This window comes from Cotesia glomerata, linkage group LG5, assembly GCF_020080835.1.
Source record: "Cotesia glomerata isolate CgM1 linkage group LG5, MPM_Cglom_v2.3, whole genome shotgun sequence".
Taxonomy (NCBI): Eukaryota; Metazoa; Arthropoda; class Insecta; order Hymenoptera; family Braconidae; genus Cotesia; species Cotesia glomerata.
Window position 1 is genome coordinate 21,811,132 of NC_058162.1, and position 24,031 is coordinate 21,835,162.

Sequence of the window (24,031 nt, forward strand, 5' to 3'; positions counted from 1 at the left end):
AAAAATATATAAAATCTAATAACTCAAAAAATATATTTTGTTCATTTATTTTGCAATCCATGCAATTCAAACAATTTATATCACTTTCATTAAAAAAAAAAACCTACGTAATCAATATTTTATCTGCTAGTTACATTCTAATTTACAAATTACAAATATAAATATTTACTTTTTAAATACACACTAATCAATCCGAAGGCTTTGCCGTAGTTGTGTTATTATAATTTATTCTCTGCACCTTTTTCGGCACCTTTTCCTTTTCTTCTATCTGTACCTCAGCTTTTCTTTTTTCTTTCTTCGCAATCTTTTGCTCCGTTTCCGGGCTCTCAATCTGCGTAGGCACTGAATCATAAGAATAATCCCCATAATCTTCTTGCTCCTCGTCATCAACATCAGACTTAACAGAAGAAGAATTCGTTGCACTCAGATTATTTTTATCGCCGAAAACTTTTTGGTACTGCAAAGCCAGCACTTGGAATAACTGTCCAAGAAGATTCAGTGTATCAATATCTCTTTGGTCATCTGAACTTTCTTCATCTTCTTCTTCTTCTTCTTCTTCTATTTCTTCACTCAAACTCTCTTCTGTTTCTGCCTTGTTCTTCATCGCTACTTTTTCTTCAGAATTAGAACTCCAGTCATCTATGTTTGTTATCTTAATTCGCCGCCTAAGTGGCGTCGCAACCTTCGGCTTAATATTATTTTGAGCCTTTGGATTTTTGTCTTCTTCCAAATCTACAAGGTCTGTTTTTAATTTCTTGTCAGCTTCTTCAGGAGATTCTAAGGCAGATTTTATCGCTCTGGTACCACGGGAAATTACCAGCGGAAATGGTAAATATGTCGGCGAATCCGCATTGTATCCTGACCTATAATTAATTAAATTTATATTGAGTTAATTTTATGAAAATTAATTTAGCAGATATTTAATAATTTTAAAACTTTTTGTAACAAATAAATTATAGCAAAAAAATTAGAAAAAAAAAATTGTTATTTAAAAATTTTTTAAAATTAAAAATGCAATTTTTTAAAAATCATTTCAATGTAACAAATAAATTGTGACAAAAAAAAATTTTTTTTAAATTGACATGTAGAAATTTTAAAAAATAAAAAATGCAATTTTTTATAAATAATTTTTTGAAATAATTTAGTTTGTTAAAGAAAATTAAAAAATTGTAAAGTGACAGCTAAATTTAATGTCATAATAATTTTTTTTTACAAATTTTTCTTGTTAATAAAAATTAAAAAATTTTCAACTTACTGCTAACTTTAATGGCGTGTTAATTTTTAATTATAAATAATGTTAATAAAAAAATTTTTCAATACAAAAGACACTGAAGTTAACTGACAGAAATTTCTTTAGCCATTTATTATTATAAAAAAATTTATTAATAAAATTTCACATGTAAAAATTAAAAAAAAAATTATTAGTGGAAACTTTTTAAAGTTTTTTTTGTTGTAATTGGTTTGTTATAAAAATTAAAAAATTTACAGTTATCAGTTAACTTTAGTATTATCATACATACCATGGTCGCGCTAACACCAACTGAGGTGGACCCGAATAACTATATTGACTTTTACTACACGGACAATTTTGTGGTAAACAAATACCATAGCTTCCGAAATAAAAAATCGTCAAGAGAACTAATTTCTTCGACATCTTCGACAAATCTGATCATTTATGCGATTATTTCTTCTTTTATAACCCTGGTACAAAAACAAATAACTTTAAACAAAAATAAGGAAGTAAAAATTGTTAATAATTAACTGTAAATATTTTACGGAAGTAAATGAATAATTTCCGATAACTAAAATTAATTTACAAGTATTGTTTTTTAATTTAAAAAAAATTTATTTATTATTTTTATAATAAGGTATTGGGAAACTTAAGTAATTAGGTTACTAGTGATTCACTTGAACGAAACAATTTTCTTCGTCAGCAGTAACTTGATATTTCGCAAGCTTAAATACTTTAAAAAATTAAATTCTTCGCAAAAATAAAAAGAATATAACTTTTATTAAAAAATGAAGGATTTAAATTTATTTATAAAATTATTTAATACTTGATTTATTAATAAATTTATGTTACAATTTTTACTAGTGATAGTTAATAAAAAAATGTAAAACATGATTTTTAAAAATTGAAAATAGAAGTGTCATTTTTTTAATACATTTTTGTGCTTAAAAAGATTTAATTAATAAATTCATCATAATAATTATTAGTCATTGCAATTATAATTAAAAATAATTAGTGTCAAAGTTTTGATCGAAGACCAAGAGGTTTTTCACCAGCAGTTTTTAATTCATACCACCAATCAGCACGTTCCATTCCACCGGTATTGAATTTAAATACTTCTTCCAGTCGTTCATAAACCTAAAAAAAAAAAATTTGTTGTCTGTAAAGTCGGTTTGCGGAAGATAGTTTTATGTGATAACGTCATAAAAAAAATTGCATAATTTTATGAATTGAATTTAATTATTATTACTGAATTATCATTATTTTGCATTTAACAATAAAAAAATTTTGAATATTTAAAAATTATTTAAACAAAAAAAGGGCTTATTGATACATTGTTAATCAAAAATTGATATAATAATTTGATAACTGATATAATTAATATTATTTATAATTAATATTAATTATTTTATAATTTTTTATCATCATTTTATTATTAATTATTTTATTAATTTATTGTTCATAATTATTATTAATTTATTTATTTATAATTAATATTAATTGTTAAAAATTATTAACAAAATTAATTTTTAACTTTCAAATATTATTTACAGTTTTTGAAAAAATTTAATTTAAATAATTTGTTTAAATATAATCACGAACAATTAGTTATAGAACAATATTCTAACTGTTAGCTCTGACGTCACGCGAGAAGAGAAATATAGGGTAGAAGTACCGTTTGTGGCCACTGTACCGTTTATGGCCATTTATTGTTCAAATAAACGATAGAAATGAATATATATTAATAAACCATTACAAACTCTATTTGCTTTTATATAAATTTCTTGAAACTCAACAAAAATATGGTTATAATACTATAATTTTTTATAAATTAATTCAAATGTTAACTGGCCAAAAACGGTGCTAAGGTGGCCAAAAACGGAACTTCTACCCTATGTGTCACAATTTCAGAGTAAAGATGTGGTTTTTCCTATTTTTTCCATAAAATAAAAAATTCTTAATACACAAATGAGTGGAACTAGAGGTCTAGCCTCGGCTTCTCCAAAAACAATTATTTCAAAACCAGATTAAAATAAAAAAAAAAAAAAAAAAAAACAGAGAGTTAAAACTAGTGCGTACTGCAGCAACCTGCGGTCTTTCTTGTTCAAATGATTTTTATTTTTATTATTAAAAAATTGTATGGCTTTCAATTTTTTAATTTCTCTTTGTTTAGCCAATCACTTATGTATTTCTAATATACGACTTTTATTATTTCTAATAAACAAACATTTAAACAAAAAAAAATGTATGTGTCACAAGCTAACGCTTGGACCGATCGTGCCTCTCTATCATCTGTTGCGCGCTCTCGTTTGCACGCTCAGGCTCAGACGGAACGGAGACACATCACATCAAAAATAATTTCATAAATAAAGACAAAGAAATTAATAAAAAATTACTATTCAAATAAATAAAACTTACTCGGCCATCAGACATTCCAAGAATAGAATTAAGAACAAAATCAGGCGGCGCCAGAGCATCTGCAATAGCAACAGCTTCTGGTTTTAATTCACTGCAAAGATTCAAAATACTTTCACGTAATAAATCAGTCATTTGTGGTCCAGCGCAGTAACCACCTTGATAAAATGTAGCTAGATGTTTTTCTAAGCAGGACAACGAATACAACAACATCATTTTTTCCAGAACTACTTTCAAGCTTTCGTTAGATGGTATTGAATTAATTACTTTGTCTATTCTAGTCGTGCAGTACTTTAATATAATCATCTAAAAATAAATAAATTTTATAACTACAGTTACTGGATCTATAACTAGCAATAAATAACATCAAATTACTTCTCCAAATGCACGCGACAGTGTGCCTGCACAATAAACCTGCGCTTTACTTCGTGCAGCAAAACTATCTAGCCCTTTAGATTTACCCTCTTCAAATTTACGCTGCATCTCCATAACAAGATACGTTATCAGCCATTCATACGTATCTCTAACAACTATAAAAAATAATATTTAGTTATCTTTCTAAATTGTCCTAATAACAACGAATGAATCAATGCTTTCTTACACTTTAATGACTTGACGTCGGCAATACTATTTGGTGTGAATTTTTTATTAATTATTGAAGCTCCGTGAAGTAAAAATGTTACTGAAGACAATGGGCTACCAATTGTTGAGCCCGCTTGCACTTCCAACCACTGCCGGAAAATCCAATTACTTGTTTGCTGCATCAGTACATTATTATCACCTTCATATGTTACACATGGCTCATGATTTACTGTCATATCACCCAGATTAGCAGCTAAAAATAATAATTATAATTTTTTTTTTTTTAGTTTGTGTATTTTTTTTTTTTTTGAAAAACAAAAAAGTGAACAGTTTAAAAAAAAAAGTTGATTATCACAGTTTTAACAAATTTTCAAAAAAATTTATAAATTTTTTAGAAAATTGTGATATTTAACTTTTTTTTTTTAATTGTTTATTTTTTATGTACTTTTCAAAAACATCAAAAAAAGATAAAATAGAAGTTTTATCCAAAAACATGAAAGCCAAAATTTTTTCCAACTTTTGAAGGCAAAAAAGCTATCGAAATTTTTATTTTTTATTTTCATGACATTTTTTATCATAAATGCGCCGTAAATAATACATAATAAACAAACAAAATCAAAAAAACGTTAATTTTTCACCTTGATATGGCCAAAAATAGGGTGGACCCCACTTGTAAATAAATACCGAAAAAATTATTGTTTGTCATTTAATTAAAATTATTAGAATAATAATTGAGGAGCTGATTTTCAAAAGGGTATCTTTTCATATTTTAAAATACCAGTTTTCTGAACTTTTAAATATTAATTACTTCGAGAATTATGAACATTTATAAATGAAAATCGAATTGCAGCTTCATAACCGATAGCACTTTATAGCTAAATTAAAAAAAGTTCAATACAAATATTTATAATTGAAGATAACTAGTTTTTTGTCTCGATTAATCAAAAATCAAAAGATACCCTTTTGAAACTCAGCTCTTCAATTATCAACATTTTTCCAATTCAAATCAATGTTGATCTAATAATTATTACATTAATTATAATTAATGTAATACATTAATTGTAAAGAGAAAAGTTGAAAATTATTTAATTAATTTGATAAATATCAAGTTACCTTTATGATAACCATGACCACCGCAAGCTTCTCTAGATTCACTTAAAGCAGCTTTACATGTCCAAGTAATCAATGGTTTTATCGCTGATACAATTGAATGAATTTCCCCTACAATTTGACTCTGAAATAAATATCGAAATAAACTATTACTAAAATCTAAAGGAACAAATTAAAGTAACACAATTTTTCTTGATTTTAAAATATTAAATTGCTTACATCTTCGAAAATGAAAATTATTGTTAGAGTAAAATTGTTAAGGCTCTTCCAAAGAGTATTAAAGATATTATAAACAACACTTTTTATTAATATGATAGCTTAAAACTAGGCAAAGTTGTAGAAATAAAAATTAAAAAAAAAAATTTTTGAAAGTGACTTGAAATACATGCTTTATAAATAGAAAAAATTCAGTATGAAGGAGGAAGCACGTATAATTAAAATTAAGGGCTCTAATTTTAAAGAATTTTTTTTTCGATATTTAAAAATGTATTTACTGTTTCGAAGATCATATTCCATCCATGAAAATATACCCACGTTATTAAAAATCGTGTTTAATAGATTTTTGCTCATATTTACAACTGCAATTTTCCCAATTATTTGGTTTTTTGAGATTGTTTTTAATTTTGAAACGTTAATGGGACAACAAAACTTTAGATTCAGATTCAGTGAAATAAAATACATAAAAATTATACTCAATCTGAATCCAAAAAATTTTTTTCATCTCGATAATTTCGGTTTTTCATGATTTTTTGCAATTTTTTTCGGTTTTACGAAATTTTTTTAAATTTTGACGGTTCAACGGGCTAATTAATGATCAGATTCAGATTCGGTGAATTGAAATACATGAAAATCATACTTAATTCGGGTCCATAAAAATTTTTTTTCATCGCTGTGATTGCAGTTTTTTGCTTTTTTTTTTTTTTTTGTGTTTTTTGCATTTTACTCAAATCTGGAGGGTGACCGGGCCAAACGGACTTCAAATTCGGATTTAGTGAAAAATGATAAAGAGGAAGCATGTAGAATTAAAATTAAGGGCCCTAATTTTGAAGAATTTTTTTTTTTCGTTATTTAAAAATATATTTGCTAGTGTCGCGAGAAAAAATATTAGTTTTAAATGAAGCACCCTAAAATATTGAAATAAAATAATAAAATAAAAACTAACAAGATTTGGTATGTTACCACCATCCATAGATTTTTCAACATTTTCAACATAAACTTCTGTAAACTCAGTCATGAAAATTCGGAAAATTGATGCTGCCGCTAAATAAGGAAATAATCTCCATTGCTGAAACATAAAACAGTTATATATAAATCAACAAGTAAATAAATTGAATAGTGATATTCAATTAAAAATACTTACGTGAAGTTCGTATTCAATAATAGGAGTCTCAATTTCTTTGTTAGCGGACAAACAAGACGCAAATTGTTTTCTAACAGCAGCATAACGCACAGCAATGACAATGGCAGCACCTAATCTATTAGTAGCCTCTTGAGAAATGCCCATGCGCCCAGCGGATAAATTTTCTAAAACAGCACCAAGAATTCTCTGGGGATCTGAAAACGAGCTCTCGTACTCTCCGTCTTCATTGATATCACCAGTGCGATTCAATAAATTGTCTTTGGGTATACGATAATGGTCAAACATTATAAAACCATTGTCAACGCCATTCAGGCCCATTTTTTCTCCCATATCGCCTATAATTATTCCAGGGTAAGGCAGGTACGTGTTACTATCTCTTACAGGCACTATAAATGCATTCAATCCGTGACAGTGTCCTTCTGTTATTAATTGTGCAAACACTATTGCAACGGTGCATGTTTTTCCTGAATAATAAATTCTTTAATTAGTCATTCATTAATTAATCGTATAAACTGTTAAAAAAATTATTGTACCGAGATTTCCAACCCAACATTTAGCAGCCTGAAAATCCGGAGTGTGAAGAATAAATTCTTTAGTTGCTGGGTCATAAGTTGCTGTAGTTCGCATCATTTTTGTATTACTTCCATGTCCAACTTCAGTTAGTGCGAAACAACCGAGCAATTTTTTGTTCCATACATCTTGGAAAACGGGAATGTGTCGATCTGTTCCTAAGCTTAAAATAGTGTTACCAAATAAATACACTCCTAAAGCAATTTTAACTGACAGTGATGGACTAACGAGATTCGTAGCTTCATTTATGGTCATCAGCGCTTCTGTCTAAATTTATAAAAAATATTATTCACTGTCATGATTTATTAATTAAATATCCTAACATGTCTTCTTAACACTTCTTTGCTTTAAAAGTTTAATTTTATACAAATTGACTTTTTTTTATTTATTTAAGCTCAATTGCACAATTTTTCAATTGCTCAACAGTGAAAAAATTAAATCAAATAAAATTTCACTGACAATCAGCTTAAATTTGTAATTTTTTCACATATTACAAAAATATAAAATATTATTAAGTGACGTGTTCTATATTTTAATCTCAAATAAATCTCATGAACATTTATAATAAAAAAATCTATTTGCTAAAAATTTAGAATCAATCTATGGTTTTTACTATTTAAAACTAACTTCACTTAAGGTGTTTGACACTTACAATTTTATTCTAATTAAAAAAATTAAATGTTCTCAAAAAACCAATTTTCTTAAAATTTATAATTAAAAAATTATATTTATTAATTTATTAGAGTTGATTTGATTTTTTTAATTAAAATAAGATTACAAGTGCCAATAACTGGGTGTTTTATTTTATTTCATGTTTATAGATATACTGGTAATAATAATTTTATCCTGAATAAAATTTTATCTCGGATTGAAAAACTGGCCCTTAATGAATAATAAAATTTTACTTGATTATGAATAAGAGATTAAAATTTAAAAAAAGGCCATTCGTCAGCCGAAATGGAAGTAGATTTCATAATGAATAGAAAAAAAAACTACTACCTAGAATTGTATTAAAAAAAAAAAAAACCAGTGCAACAGCAAATTTCATAATTAGCATAGCGGAATAGGACGTACGTAATTTTGAGCCTCCACATATGATATGGTACTTAAATTGAAGCTTATTCAAAAGTTATTGCACAGAGAACCAAAAATAGTAGAATGTTTTCGCAACTTTTGAAATTTTTAATCTACTCTTACTCCTGATTTAATTGATTAAAGGCAATAAATAAGCACGGAAATTGAAGGTTATTAAATAAGCTTTAAGATGCAATTTACAGAAATATGAAAAATTATCGCATTCAAAAGTTATTGCAAGGAGAACCAAAAAAAGTTGAATTTTTCGAAATTTTTTGAAATTTTGAATCAACTCGCATTTCTAAAATAACCGACCGATTCAGCTCATCCTCGAACTTAACCTCGGTAATTATCTGTATAATATGAACGCGAAGTTTAATGGAGATCCGTTAAAAATTTTGAGAGTTAGAGTAGAGTATATACATACATATATAAACTTTTGAAGAATATAAATATTCTGACTCAGATCGACGAGCTGAGTAAGGATGTACAACAATTTTTTGAAAATTCTGATATGAGGACCAATGCAATAGTTAGATTTCTACACAGATAAAAAAATTAACTTGACTCAAAAGCTAAAATCTTGAACCAAGAATACCATTTTGAAGAAAAAGATTTTTTTGAGTCAAGAGATTAAATTCTTGAGACAAGAAAAATTTACTTAAATCAAGAATAATTTTTTGACTCAAGAATTTATTCTCTTGACTCAAGAAAATCATTTTCTTCAAAATGGTATTCTTGGTTCAAGATTTTGGCTCTTGAGTCAAGTTAATTTTTTTATCAGTGTATGAAATCTACTAAAAAGTCTTAAGTAGACATGTTGAGTACTTATGAATAAAATAATTTACTTTTAGTCTGTAGCCAACGTTGTTGATATTAGAAGGCAAAAATTTCAAATGGTTCAATCGGGCTAATTGAATAGCCGCTCGTCTTTTTTGCTCGTCGCAGGATATTGAATAATGCGGCATATGAAATTCATGATCAGCTTCCATTGCTTTCCATACTCTCATCTGTTGATTATAAAAAAATAATTATTCTTATTTATTTTTAAGACAATAAATGTTTGCTTTAGAAAATTGAAGAAATGTAATGAAATGTTAGCCGACATCTAAAAATAAAAAAAAATTTATTTTTATAAAAAAATTTAAATTTAAATTTTATAAAAAAATAAATTTAAAATTATAAGTGCAATTTTTAAAAAATATATTTTAGTTCCAATTTAACAAATGAAAAAAAAATTAAAAATGTCGGCTAACTTTAATATTACAGAAATGTATCTTCTGATTTGAGTTTTTTTTTTTTTTTATAAAGCAAAAATTAAATATCTGAGTTTTAAAATGTTTAAAAAAAACTCTTTATTTTAGTTATCAAGTGCAATTATTTTTTTTTATTTTACAGTGATATTAAACATTGAAAAGTAATTAAGTATTATAATTTTAAATTATCACACTTTTTTGTTGGAATTAAGAGAACACTTGTTAACATATTAATTGAGTATAAATGTCGATGTAACAAAAAAAAAATCTCGTTTTTAGAACATTAGACTTATGGTAATTTAAAATTAATACTTTACCTTGAATTGTAAATTCTTAGGGTCTTCATGGATCACGCGCAAATATTTCCATGAAAAAGAAGCTAATTTTCTGTAATCATCCAATCCTCCTCCACTAGGCATATCTTCAATCCAATCCACATTCATTTTTATTTTTTAGTCAATTTTTTTCTTAAAAAGTATTCTTCTCAGTCTGTAATAGTAAGAAGAAATAAAAAATGAATAATTAAGTAGCGATAGACAATTGTGAATAAAAATCGAATATTTTCACGAGCGACCTCTAAGCAGAATAAAAAAATTCAAACAAACTTCCCGCCACTATTTTTTACCTGACAAATTCAGCGAAAATAAAACCTGTCATTAGAGTATACACAAACGATATAACTTCCAGAAAGGTGATAAAAAATATAACAATAACATATTATCAGTAATTAATACGCGGCATAGATAAATTTTTAACTAACCAAGTACTTATTGTACAGACAGATATAAATAGTTGAGTAATTTACGCTAAACAATTACCTCTTGTCTAATATCTATTGAAGACTACGCCCACTCTTCTAACCTTCAAATTAGTCACTGGAATATTCCTAAAAGACAAAAAATTAATTAAAATAAAAAATTAAAACTAACAAAAAATTTGTTAAATAAAAAACAATCAGTCTGATCAATGATCACTCACTTTTTTATAATTACTCCCGATTTATTTTTTTAATAAAAATAATTATTTTAAAAATATATTTATTGATTAAATATATAAATATAAAAAAAAATAAATAATTTAAAATTAATTGAAATGAAATATTTATAATTTTACGTATTTTTATTAATTAAAATTAATTTATAAAAAAATAAATATTACATTGGAGGCGTTAGGACGCCAACTGATCGACTGAATGTCTTTATACACGATTTTACCAAGAGCCGGCTTCCAGTGCACGACTTATATATGTTTTAGTATAACAACGTATATATAGCCATTCTTGCTACTTACGTGTGTATAAGATAAACTTGAACGTATATGTGCGACATTTATCTATACAGTTTGGTAGCTTCAATTGGTTTTCACTGAAATGTAAGTAAATAAAATGTAAATTAATTGATTGCAATAAATCAAAAGAAGTATTCGATTTTTTATGTTATATTCCATGTCCATCAATCTATAATTCATATTGACATTAATAAATTTTTCTAGGATTATTTTGTGTGCTCCATAGTTGAAAAAATCACGTGCGTACAGGAAATTGAACATCTTGATCTCCAGCTTATATTTGGTTTTAAAGTTACAAAGGTAATTTGATGGTGAATGGTTTATTTTTTAAAACTTAAATTATTTTACTAATATATCTTCTTTTGATTTTAGGTAACTACTTACGAGGGCTATTGAATTGGTAAATATTTTTTATTAGGTTAGGAGTGTAAGATTTTATAACAGCAAAATTTATTCATACAAAATTTTAGACGAATTTTGATGACATTAAATTTAGCTGACCATTTTTTAATGTTCTTTAACAAACAAATTTGTTCCAAAAAATTATTTGTAAAAAATTACATTTTTTATTTTTCAAAATTTCTACGTCAATTTTTAAAAAAAATTTTTTTTGCCATCATTTATTTGTTATAAAAATTATTAAAATGATCGAATATCTGCTAAATTAATTTTCATCAAATTTTGGTGTACTTTTTTTTATTAATCTAGATTATTAAATCATCATTCGATCAAATGAAAAATTTAAATAATCATGTCGTATAAATGAAAATCCTGAACTTTGATTCTGATACTACGACAACTTTTTTTTATTTTTACTCATTACTTATCACTTTTTTTTTAAAGCTGAACACATAATATATGATAATCTGAGCGGTTACATCAATTAAATTGATTAAACAATAAAATTGCGAGATATTGAGTTATGTCGATCAAAGGTAAACAAATATTTCTCATTTCACTTGCTGTGACTGAAATTTTAGTTGTTTTGTGAAAGAAATAGAAAGATTTAGTAGCAATTATATTAAAAAAAAAAAATAAACAAATTGAGAAAGATTTCATAAACCATTTTTTTTATTTGATAGTAAAGTAACAGTACGCTATTTATTATTATTATTATTAATTAAGATCCAGTTATCAAAGTTCGATTAATATAATAAATTAAAAAAAATTTGCTCTTAAAGTTAGAATAAAAAATACAAAGTACTTAACAGAAAAAAAAGTATCTAACAATTGATATATTGCTAATTATCATTTTTATTGTTATCTATTTTAATTCGAAAAAAACAATCGAATATCGGCTATTTTTACTGTTAATTATTTTGTTATTGTTACCAGCTATAGGAATATTATTGTAGATTGTTGAAATATTAACTAGCAAAGTAACGATCAATAAATTTCAAGGAAAACTGGAAAATATTTAACAAAAGTAAATAACTAAAATGGACTGTTATGAATATGTGGATTTCAGAGTTAAAAATATTCTAAAATAGAAGAAATTTTAAAGAATTTATTAAAAAAAAAATATATACTTTAAATCTATATTATTAAGAGAATAAACAAAATTTTGTGGCAAGTGTATTTATATGATAAAATGAGTCTCGACCTGGGGTTGTGCCTTTTCATAAATTCATATCATTCTCACCAATTGTCAATTTATAATAATAAGTAATTAGGCTGCATTCGAAAATGCTCTCTCTAGACACATAATTAAGAAATTACCTTGTATCTCGTGAATTATTGACATTTTTAAAGATATAAGCTCATCCCGATGTTATACTCATCAAGACCTTTCATTTGAGTACCCACATCAATTTTTCATATATATATATATGAAAAATATATCAAAATGCATGTGGGTACTCAAATGAAAGCTCTTGATGAGTGTAACATCAGGATGAGCTTATATCTTTAGAAACATCAATAGTTAAAAAAGTACAGTGCAATTTAACAAAATTCATTATTTAATAAAGTAAAATTTTATTTATTTATAGTTCACAAGTCACGGCAGTCACATAATGACTGCAAGGTTGCTAGTAAATAATAAATTTGTTTACAAACTCATCTTTTCAAAATCATTCGTTCATAATATAATTACCATAAAATTATGAACGATAAAAAGACTTAAATGAAACAATTTCATAAATACTACATAAAGAGTATAATTATTACTATCGACAAAAATAATAAATACATAAATAATTTTATAGAGAAACAAATATAATAAAGATTCTAGTAATCAAAGTCTTAAAGGTCAAAGTGTTTAATTTAAATTGTATTATTATTTTTAATAGAATGAATTATTCATTTATATATTTTTTATCTACACTTTTTTTATTGCAAGCTTTCAAATTTGCATTCGAAAGCTGTAGAATAAAAATTTCATTACCAGTGAATTTAATATGATAAAAAAAAATATAATGAAGAGGATAAAAGCAAACATTCCATCTCCCTTGTGTAATAATTAATTATTAAAAATAAAAGATTTTATTTGAAGAATAAACAAATTTTTATTTTTATAGGTGACAATGAGTACATTGGAATTGAAACAAGTATTAACGGGACACAAAGGAAGAGTTTGGAATGTTTGCTGGCATCCAAAGGGTAGTGTACTTGCATCCTGCGGTGAAGATAAGACGATAAGAATATGGGGAATGGAGGGACCAAAATGGGCTATGAAAATGATATTGGCTGAAGGACACACTCGTACGATACGAGAAATATCGTGGTCGCCGTGCGGTAAATACATTGGATCAGCTAGTTTTGACGCTACGACTGCGATATGGGATCAGAAATCTGGGGAATTTGAGTGTAATGTCACCTTGGAGGGTCATGAGAATGAAGTAAAGAGTGTTAGCTGGTCTAATAGTGGTGAATTGATAGCAACCTGCAGTAGAGATAAATCTGTATGGATTTGGGAGTGTAATAACCATGAAGATTATGAATGTGCTTCTGTTATCAATGCTCACACTCAAGATGTTAAAAAGGTATGGAATTAGTCAATAATATTTTACTGTTATTTATTTTAGGTGACCGGTTAGAATATTCTTGGAAGAAATCTTTATAATAAAAATTAGTTATATGACTGAATACCTAAGAGTCGGATTCAGAAACTAAATAGAAAATAAATTATATAAAACTTGATACTTTAATATACTTAAAAAATTAATTTTGACTTTTATAGTTTTAGAAGTTTAAAGATCAATTTCATTGTTAATTTTTAGTTGATTTCATAAAAATCAAACTATTGAATTTGTAGTCATAACGCGACTTTTTAAAAACTTTGCTATTTTCTGACAGCTCATCGAGTAATTTAGTAATTATAGCAATTTAAAATATTCAAAAATTAAGAGAAATTTTAGGTTCTATGATTCTTGATCCCCGACAAAATATCTCCAAAATAAATATCTCCGGACAAAATATCTTGAATAATTAAATTTTTCAATAAAACAATTCAAAACAATAAATTTGAAATTTTTTTTTTTTTTTTTTTTTTTAATTTGTTTAAAGTCGCATAAACTACTAAGGTCATGAGCGACTACGGTAGGGGTAAACTTTTGAGATTGGAATTCGTTTTATTTTTTGGGCTGAGCAGAATAATACACTTAAATATTGAAAATATTCATTGGTGTACGCCGGACTCGAACCCGGTCCAATGCTTTGGTAAGCAAGGGCCGGATCCGATAGGGCTACTGCGCGCCTTTCTGAAAAAAATTATCAATTTTATTTTAACACTTATTAATGGCGTTTCAACAAATATCCGTAGCACGACTTTACAAGAACTTAAAATACTGGTTATTAGATAACATTTGTCAACTATTTCAAAAATAATCATGATTTAATTATCACAAATACAACAAAATAAAATCAGTTTATAAATAACAACAAACATCACAAAATTAATTGTTACCAAAAAATTAATTATCAATAATACTAAAATATTTGATCTCCTGACAAAATATCCCCCTTTAACATAGATTTTGTTTGTGTTTATTCGACATTATTAATCTTAAAAAGATTAATATTTATATATTAAAATATTCTGTCGCGGTGATATTTAGTCTCGGGGATATTTTGTCGAGGCATCAAGAATCCTCATTTTATGCTGTCTCTCCGTCCAATAGCTTTTGAATGCGATAACTTTCTAGATTGCTGTAAATTTTATCTGAAAGCTCATTAAATAAGCTTTAATTTACATAGCTATATATTTTTTAAGATCAATAAGTTTTAAAATGGCAGCAATTTAAGAGTTTCGAAATTTGGAAAAATTGTCAGTTTTATTGGTTCTTGGCGCAATTACTATTGAATTCCTATAAACTGCATCTGAAACCTTTTTGACGGGACTCTTATTCATCCATCTACGTTTAGACATATTAAAAAAAAAAATAAAAAATTTTATATTTTCCGATTTATTTTTGTATTAATTTTTACATTTTATTACATAAACTTATTTATGAATTTTCTCAATTGTTGTGAATTATTATTTATATTATCAGTATTTTTTCTTTTATATATTCTTTTCCGTTATATTATATATTTTTTTTTATCAACACTTTGTTTATCTGCGACAAGAAATATTTCCAAAAAAGTATCAAGTAAAATACTTTATAATAATTAACACGGAGATTTTCTTCCAATAAATATTTCGATTTAAAACCATATTTAATTATCTAATATTTAACAAAATTAAACTACAGGTTCGCTGGCATCCTCATGAAGACGTAGTAGCTTCAGCAAGTTACGACAACACGGTTAAATTATTTAAAGAAGATCCAGCCGACAATGATTGGTTTTGTTTTGCAACTTTATCGTCACACACATCAACTGTTTGGAGCTTATCATTCGACTCAACCGGTACGCGTCTGGTAACCTGTAGCGATGATCAAACAGTAAAAATTTGGCAGGAATATAAGCCGGATAATAATGCTGGAATACCAACACCTGACAACAATCCCGTATGGAAGTGTGTCTGTACTCTGTCCGGCTATCATACCAGAACTGTTTATGATGTTGACTGGTGCAAAAAGACTGGATTAATAGTAACAGCCTGCGGCGATGATACGATAAGGATATTTCGCGAAGAAAGTGATTCAGATATTAATCAACCTACATTCAATTTAGTTTGCTCGCATGAAACTGCCCACACGCAGGACGTTAATTCCGTACAATGGAATCCAGTGTTTGCTGGACAGCTTGCGTCTGCTGGTGATGACGGAAAAGTCAAAATATGGTTCTACAGTGATTAAATTATTTAATTCAATCAGTTATTTTATTATTAATTTATAAATATAAATTATACTTAAAATTTATAAGCGAAAAATAATGTACAGATTTTATTAATATAAGGCAAAATTTTATTAATTAAAATGTTTATTTTATTTCATATCCTCAATAATTACTTACTTTAACCCGTCAGCACTCACGTGAACTTTTCGGTAATCTTTACTCTCGTGATGAGAGATTTGCTCACGTTTAATCTGCATGCGGCCGGGCAGCTATACAGTTACGAAGATACACGAACTAGCCCGAACGTTAACGAAAGTAAATTTTTTTTTGTTACACCTATAATCTCGTGATGAGAAGAATGCTCACAATTTCCGACGCGCATGGGAAAAATATTTTTTTAAAAAATATATATGATCTTAAAGCATTTCAAAAGTTCATAATTTGAAAATAGGTAAAATTACTCGAAGGCAGAAAAAATTTCATCTACCCTTTCCATTTAAAAAAAAAAAGTTTTCATTGTTTTAAATCGAGCGTGAGCAAAATGCTTATAACGTTAGTGCTGACGGCTTAAAGTAGATTAAGTAAATTTTATATTTTTATTTACTTATTTATTTATTTAATTATCATTTTACTTCTGGTAGTGATTCTATAGAGGTGTTACACACCTTTACATCGAACCAGAAGGAATACAAAATTAAACATAATTACATTATATTTACAAAGTACCCAAGTTCGAACATGTAATCCCATACTACAAATAGCTAGGCTGGCTAAAACTCAGCACTAGAAGCGACTATTTTATTGCTTGTTTATTCTACAAAAAAATTTATCAGAACTATCAGCAGCTATTCAGCTCAAACTTAGAATTTTTTACCGGTTGTGATACGTAGAGGAGATGTAAAGCAGGATTACTTGCGATTGCCACAGGCAAGAACTATGATCTATAACAACGACTCGTTTCTCATTCACGGCATACAAGTTTGGAACTCGTTGCCTGCTGAAGTAGTAGCAGCTTGAAGCTTTGATGAATTTCGAAACGTTTGCTTTAACTTCTTGATAGAAAATGAACAATAATGAATTATAGAACTTTGATACGTTATTACTATCCACTTACTATAAATTATCGCTGTTAACATTAACATTAATATTAATATATAAGTTGAAGTTTATGCCATGTTAGGTCAAGTGACTAGTGGATCTAATTCAAGCCCAAAGATGCATGGTCCATCTTCCCCTTCAGGGAGATCCAGGTTCGATTCCTGGCTTGGTAACCAACCCCATTTATTTTTTCAAAGTCTGTCTTTACTCTTATTCAATTTTCTTTCACTATATTTCACTTAATTAACATCTTTATAACTCGAACAGATACCACAAGCTTCCAGCTTTACTAGTATTCAAGTTCCATGGATTTCCATCGAACTAATGGGAAGAGAGAATATAGCTCTCGAACAAAAGGGAAGATGGACCATCTATATTTGGGCTTGAATTAGATCCACTAGTCAGTCACTTGACCTAACATGGCATAAATTTTAACTTATATATACAATCTGTAGGTCTTAAAATATCTTGATTAATATTAATATCAATTGTCATAACATTCTAAATATTTAAAATTATGTATACGTCCGAATCACTGTAAAAAATTGTATCTTGATGGTCCTGAGGGAGCCAAGGCTTCAGGATCGAATAAACCCTAATTATCTATCTATCTATCTATATTCTCCAAATAAAAAGTTGGTTTGGTAAGATGTGAAGCCTTGTTGCTAAGAAACGGTTGCTAGGTAACTGTTGTTATGGGAGCGTTGTTTAGGGCGAGGTTGTAATGGGGTCTCTATGGAGTTTCTATGAAGATTTCTATTGGGTCATCTATGGGGGAAGGGGGTAGTAGTAAACATTATAAAGGTAGTAAGCGTTCGAGATTATTTTCATTAAGGGGGGAAATACGTGTAGATGGCCGTTTTCGAGCAGATTTTAATCAATTATTTAAAGGTATAAAAAATTAATATTATTTATTCAAACTTTTGGGTTATTTTATACATATATTGAAGAGTAAAAATTTACATTTACAAGAATAAAACTTAAAAAGTAGTAAAGATATCAGCTGATACATCTCGTAGGTTGTCGTCCGACTTCGCAACTGGTGTACATCATGGAGGCCATAATTTTTATCTGAAATCAATGCATGAAAATTATAACTTTTAGACATGTATCTTCTATATGAACCTCATTTTAAAGAAAAAAAAAAAAAATTTTCATTTTTGACGGCTGTGAAAGTAAGTCATGTTTTTACCTTTTTGTTTATTGTTTAGTATAAAAAATTAGTTAAAATGAAAAATTGCTTCTGATTGAGGTTCATATTCAGCACAATTATGTAAAGAAATAATATACTAAATTTGAAGATGATTGGTTAAAAACTTTTAAGCTAGAGTGTACACTAGTTCGAAAAACTAGTTTCGAGAAAAACGCGTTTAAAAAATAAGTGATGAAAAGTTAAGGTGACCGTCTCTTTTTCTCATGCAATAATTTCTCGCGACATAAATTATCAGCAATAATTTCTTGTTCGATATTTTCACAAAGGCAATATTTCTCATTGTCAAAATTTATTTGGTATTATTAATTATTATTAAAATTAATATTTATTTAATTATGAATTTTTAATGATAAAGTGAAAATAAAATATTTGAGAAACTTTTAAATGATAATTTTTTGCTCTGTGAGAATTTTTTTAATCAAGAAATTTTTGAGTGAGAATTTTTTGCATGTGAGAAATTTTTGTATGATAAATTTTTTATCAAAAATTTTTGTTTCGATAAATTGTTACTGGTAAATAAAGCCACGGTGCCAAAAGGTTAATATAAAGTTGTATTAAACGAATTGAAACAACTTACCAATTAATCAGCTATTCCAGCACCATATTGTAAGCCTTCTTCAGCTTCATATGCTTCATTTTGAGCTTGTAGCTTTTCTTTTCGTGCTTTTCGGGCTTCTTTACTGTCCAAGGAGCTGCGTCGATTCTGACGGGTTACGCGCTGACTGTCGGATTGTTGTGCGTGATTGAAGCTATTGTTCCCAACGATGAGACCTAACTCGTTCATGACTAATAAAATACTTGAACTGCCTTCATTGAATAAGCAAGCAGCCAAGTATGCAGCAATTTCAATAGTTTTTAAACCACTATGCAAATGTTTAGGGGCCATACGCCAAATAGTTGAATTAAAACTTTCATTAGCATTTTGAGTATGGCCTCCTAAACATCTCTCCAATAAATCTACCCGGGATAAATCCTGATAAATTGGAAAAATCGCTTTTTGAACGTCAGGATGCAAAGGTGTTGGATGTTTTGGAGGTTCTGTCCCCAGAGCTTTAGCTTCGTTCCACTTACACCAGCTATCTAACCCTTTGGACATTTGTCATGTTGTGGATTATCATCTATTGATATCATATGGAAATAAGTTGCCAATATCTCATTTTTCATGTCTTCAACGCTATTTACATTTCTCCTAATTGCTAGTCCATAGTAAGTGCTTAATTTTTTTATTAAAACTTCTGTCAACTTGGAAGTATATGAATGACTACCTACTCGACCCTAACCGACCGCTCCGTTCAGGTAATTATGTTCTCGGGCGCTGTACCGAGCGCACTTACTAAATCGCTTGTAACTTTTGAACGAATAATAATTTTGACCTGAAATTTTAACTGTATATTTTTCAATAGTTTTACAAGCGATTTATGAAAAAAAAAAATTTTGAATTTTTTCAAGCCTCTACACGTATTTCCCCCCTTAATTTTATTTGTTATTAACTTCACTGATATATTTACTTCTTTTTTTATATATTTTGTATTTAATAATTATATATCAGTGTTAGTGTACAAATTATTTGTGTGTAATTTTTATTTTAATTTTATTTTAATGTGATTTTATTGCAAAAATATTATCGGCGAGTAGCGCACGGCTCATGCTATTAATATATAATAATAAATTATTTAAGTACAAAGTAATAAATACATTGTTATATATTTACATTAATTAAATATTGTTTTTAGGTCTGATTTTAGATGATACAACGTCAACTGGTAAATAGTTTAATACTAACGCGTAGTATGTCAGGAACAACCGGTTTACCATTACAAAAAGTTATCCAGGCATTGAATAACTTTGCTGATAAATCATTAGCTGCGTCATGGGACAACGTGGGTTTGCTTATTGAGCCATCAGAGCCTAAAAATGTATCACGTATCCTACTTACTAATGATTTAACTGAGAGAGTCATGCAGGAAGCTATTGATCATAAAACTGATCTGATTGTTTCGTATCATCCGCCGATATTTGCACCACTAAAACGACTTACTACTGATGCGTGGAAGGTAATTTAATAATTTTAAATAATTAAACTAAATTATTTTGAAACTATGATAGAGAATTAGAAAGATATAATACAGTAATTCCTTCTTTTAATTTACTTCACCATGATTCGTTTTATAATAATAGATAAACTCATCACATTTACCTTCGGCTCGGGATTATGAATAATACATGGTAAATATAACGAATTAAGTACTGTAGCCAGAACGATCAGAAATTATTCGTAATAACCGATAATTATGAATAATAACCGTATAATCACATTCACCGTATCAAATTTAAAACGTGTTCTGATTCTTAATTAACTTATGGATGTTTTTTTGTTATAGTTTTTACTTGAATTTATTTTTGGTAACAAATTTTTTTTTTTAAACTCAATACCTGAATTTAAAAAAGGCAATCAGCTTACGCTTAATATTGATAAATCTACATACATTACTTTCGGAAGCTATATTGATAGTGTTTCTACAAATTTTCATTTGTTTATTAAAGATAGAAACCTGAAAGGAATAGAAAACTGTAAATATTTAAGGGTAATTTATGACTGTCATATGAAATGGAACAAGCATATAACTGAGCTGATGAAAAAAGTCAAGTATTTCACTTTTTCATTCTATAAATTAAGTAATTGGCTACACTCATCTATACTGAAAACAATATATCATGGTCTTTTTGAAAGTGTTATAAGGGTGATTCTCTGTAAAGACGTCTTAAATTTGTACAAAATTGTCCGACCAAATTATTTTTGATTTTATTAGAAAAAAAATTAACAAGGGCTACACAACTATCAGCTTAATGATAATTAATAAACAGCCAATTTAATTTTTGTTTTTTCGACATTTGTGTGTCTTTTGCCATATAACATGACCTTGGACTGTTCGCCAGGGGACTGTTTTTTTTTTTTATCAAATTGAGAAAAATCAAGCAAACTATTTCAATGCATTCAACTTCTCAAGTTCTCAATGAATATTTACATTTATTAGAATAATAGAGTCTTTTAATAATATTATGAGAAGACTCATGGATCCAATCTTACAAATAAATTATAAATAAAAATAATTGCCAGGGGACTGAGTATCTTGTGGCCCAGACACATGTTTCCGGCACAAACGGTGTTTTGACCCTAAATAAAATGGCAATAAAGCGCTAACAAGCCTATAGTTATTAACTCAAGGCTAGTTAGGTCCTAATAAACCTTACAGAACATAAAATAGTAGGCTGGATTTTTTTTTTTAGGCTTTGGACTTCTGGCAGGGGACTGTTCTTAAAAGGCCTGGGACAAACTTTGGTTTAATGAATTTAATGAAACAAATTAATTTTCGGTACTTTTTATTGAAGAAGATTATTAGTTAACTAATTAAGTTTATAAACATTATGCACAAAATGATATATTATGGACGAATAACTTAAAATTTAATCTTAAAGTTTCAATTTTGGGAATGGGACAGCTCAGGGGACTATTATTTCGGTGGTTTACGAATTTATAGCAAAAAAACTAAAATTTATTTCATTTTAGTTTTCAATGCTCCAAATAGAAATTTTTTTTTACTTTCGTAAAAAATTTTTTTTAGTAACAAAATAACAATTTTTCCAATAAAAAAATGCCTGGGACAGCAAAAAACATCTTTACAGAGAATCACCCATAAACTATCGAATCATTGCTTGGGGTAATACGTATGATAATACGATGAAACCTATTGTAAATTTACAGAATAAATTGATAAGTAAAATTAAATATTAGTACCTTTAAAAATCAACCAGTATTTTGTTGTGAATTCGCTAACTTATTATTTTCTTGAGTGTAAATTAATGTACTCGGGTTGATAAATACACGAAATACACTGATAGAAGGATTTGTTTATAGTTAAAAAGATTTGTTAATATTTAACAAATCATTTATTAAGAGCCATTTGTTAGTTCTTAACAAATATTTCTTAGTATTTAAAAAGATTTATTAATATTTAATAAATGAATATCAGATTTATTAAATACAAACAAATCATTTTAAATACTAAGAAATATTTGTTTAATACTAAAAAGTGGTCTCTAATAAATGATTTGTTACCTATTAACAAATATTATTTAATACAAATAAATTCTTCTATCAGTGTAGACAAATAACTTTACCAAAAATTAACAAAACTTTAAGTACCAAAAATGCGTTTTTGGTGGCAATAAAATATTTCAATCTACTTCGTAATAATCTAAAAGCTCTTGATTGTAAAAAGAGGTTATTAAGCAAGAATTTTGGGAAGTGGATTAGATCTATTGAACGATAAATTAAGATATTGTATTATATTGCAGACTATTGTATGATTAATCTTAGGAAAACTTTATACTTTGTACATTGCATTAGCTAATTATTATTTAACTTGATGTAAATCCTATTAAATATTATTATATTTTTCTGGTGTCTATGCACAGGTGCCACGGACCTTTATAGAATGTAGACCAGAAGTAAAAATAAATAATAACTATTAAATTAATAATAACTATCAACCTGCAGTCACTATGTGACTGCCAAAATTTACGGATTATGGATAAGAAAACTTTGGCTTAATTTTTTGATATTTCTAATCACTATAAATAGTTTGGGTGCTTTTGAAATAAAAAAATTATATTGCTATCACAGGATCAATTATAAATAATTTAATGGACAAATGTGACCAACAAATTATTGAAAACTCTTCCAAAAACTTAACATTAAAAATTCAAGGCCTTTCCAATTATACTAAATTTAATTTAAATACGCCAGAGACAAAATATATCTTATTCTCTTAATCATACAGATGACGTAAAATTTTCTTGAATTATTTAAAATATGTTATCTTTTCAGGAACGCATTGCTTTAAAATGTATTGAGAATAAAATCGCTCTGTACTCTCCTCATACCAGCTTCGATTCAATCCGTGGTGGAGTCAATGACTGGCTGGCTGGTGCATTTGGTATCCATCTATAAAAATTTACAAACTAATTAATTTAAATTAAATTCAAAAAATTACACAACTAATTATAAACAATAATTTATTTATAGATATCAAAACAAGTATACCTATAGAGCCGAATTCAGTTGACGCAAACAATGGGATGGGCAGATTCTGCACTCTAACCAGTCCCATAACCGATCAAGAAGCTGTAAATCTTGTTAAGCGTCGGATTAATCTTAATTATGTCCGTCTCGCACGTGTCCATAGTCCAGGTGTGTATCAATAAATTTAAACTAGATTTCAAGATCAATGAAAATTTAATAAAATTATTTTTAGTAGATTTCATAGAAATCTAACTATTGCATTGGTCCTCATGACGGATCTTTTGAAAAATTTTGCTATATTTCGACTCAGCTCGTCAAGCGAATTCAGAAAATGCATATGGTTCAAAAGTTTATATATACGATATAATTGGCATTTTCTCTTCTGTAACTCCCGCAATTCTATACGGATCTCAATAAAACGTAACATACTCATTCTTAGGACGATTTCTGAGGTTAAGTTCTAAGATGAGCCAAATCTGTCGATTAGTTTAGAAATGAGAGCAATTCAAAAATTTTCAAAAATCGCAAA

The 24,031-nt window shown here is 27.5% G+C and overlaps 4 protein-coding genes across 9 annotated transcripts in view; 1 reads left to right on the forward strand and 3 right to left on the reverse strand.

Moving 5' to 3' along the window:
- The window catches only part of LOC123265868 (probable cytosolic iron-sulfur protein assembly protein Ciao1), a 69,417-nt gene that overhangs the window by 44,582 nt on the left and 804 nt on the right, over positions 1 to 24,031 (forward strand). Inside the window, exons 1-6 of one of the 5 annotated variants that reach the window (XM_044729820.1) lie at positions 10,739 to 10,969; positions 11,090 to 11,185; positions 11,258 to 11,285; positions 20,153 to 20,473; positions 23,308 to 23,416; positions 23,506 to 23,670. In XM_044729820.1, the coding sequence (XP_044585755.1) occupies positions 20,165 to 20,473; positions 23,308 to 23,416; positions 23,506 to 23,670 (583 nt within the window). In that variant the 5' untranslated portion in view covers positions 10,739 to 10,969; positions 11,090 to 11,185; positions 11,258 to 11,285; positions 20,153 to 20,164. Of the gene's footprint in view, positions 1 to 10,738; positions 10,970 to 11,089; positions 11,186 to 11,257; positions 11,286 to 13,404; positions 13,870 to 15,579; positions 16,202 to 20,152; positions 20,474 to 23,307; positions 23,417 to 23,505; positions 23,671 to 24,031 lie in introns of those variants that run through there. The other 4 variants (XM_044729821.1, XM_044729818.1, XM_044729819.1 and 1 more) reach the window with 4 other exon arrangements.
- LOC123265873 (nucleolin-like) lies at positions 15 to 1,677 on the reverse strand. The gene is made up of 2 exons (XM_044729836.1): positions 1,521 to 1,677; positions 15 to 863 (listed from the first exon to the last, which is right to left on the reverse strand). The coding sequence occupies exons 1-2, from the start codon at positions 1,652 to 1,654 to the stop codon at positions 188 to 190; spliced, it is 810 nt and encodes a 269-aa protein (XP_044585771.1). The 5' UTR covers positions 1,655 to 1,677; the 3' UTR covers positions 15 to 187.
- LOC123265858 (peroxisomal acyl-coenzyme A oxidase 3) lies at positions 2,156 to 10,616 on the reverse strand. Of its 2 annotated transcripts, XM_044729801.1 has the most exons (12): positions 10,577 to 10,616; positions 10,417 to 10,484; positions 9,916 to 10,087; positions 9,191 to 9,352; positions 7,232 to 7,535; positions 6,699 to 7,162; positions 6,501 to 6,623; positions 5,342 to 5,462; positions 4,248 to 4,481; positions 4,022 to 4,176; positions 3,650 to 3,952; positions 2,156 to 2,368 (listed from the first exon to the last, which is right to left on the reverse strand). In XM_044729801.1, the coding sequence occupies exons 3-12, from the start codon at positions 10,039 to 10,041 to the stop codon at positions 2,249 to 2,251; spliced, it is 2,112 nt and encodes a 703-aa protein (XP_044585736.1). In that variant the 5' UTR covers positions 10,042 to 10,087; positions 10,417 to 10,484; positions 10,577 to 10,616; the 3' UTR covers positions 2,156 to 2,248. The 2 variants fall into 2 exon arrangements, with proteins under 2 accessions (XP_044585736.1, XP_044585737.1); XM_044729802.1 differs by lacking the exon at positions 10,577 to 10,616 and having other exon boundaries at positions 10,417 to 10,526.
- Positions 18,138 to 19,836, reverse strand: LOC123265877. Its single transcript, XM_044729843.1, has 2 exons — positions 18,997 to 19,836; positions 18,138 to 18,277 (listed from the first exon to the last, which is right to left on the reverse strand). The coding sequence occupies exon 1, from the start codon at positions 19,513 to 19,515 to the stop codon at positions 19,000 to 19,002; it is 516 nt and encodes a 171-aa protein (XP_044585778.1). The 5' UTR covers positions 19,516 to 19,836; the 3' UTR covers positions 18,138 to 18,277; positions 18,997 to 18,999.

Coding starts and splice junctions, on each gene's coding strand:
- LOC123265873 (XM_044729836.1), bottom strand. CDS start 1,654: ATGTCGAAGAAATTAGTTCTCTTGACGATTTTTTATTTCGGAAGCTAT. Junction 864..1,520: donor TTGGTGTTAGCGCGACCATG/GTATGTATGATA, acceptor AATTAATTATAG/GTCAGGATACAATGCGGATT.
- LOC123265858 (XM_044729801.1), bottom strand. CDS start 10,041: ATGAATGTGGATTGGATTGAAGATATGCCTAGTGGAGGAGGATTGGAT. Junction 9,353..9,915: donor CTAAGAATTTACAATTCAAG/GTAAAGTATTAA, acceptor TATAATCAACAG/ATGAGAGTATGGAAAGCAAT. Junction 5,463..6,500: donor GTGGTAACATACCAAATCTT/GTTAGTTTTTAT, acceptor TATTTATTTCAG/AGTCAAATTGTAGGGGAAAT.
- LOC123265877 (XM_044729843.1), bottom strand. CDS start 19,515: ATGTCCAAAGGGTTAGATAGCTGGTGTAAGTGGAACGAAGCTAAAGCT.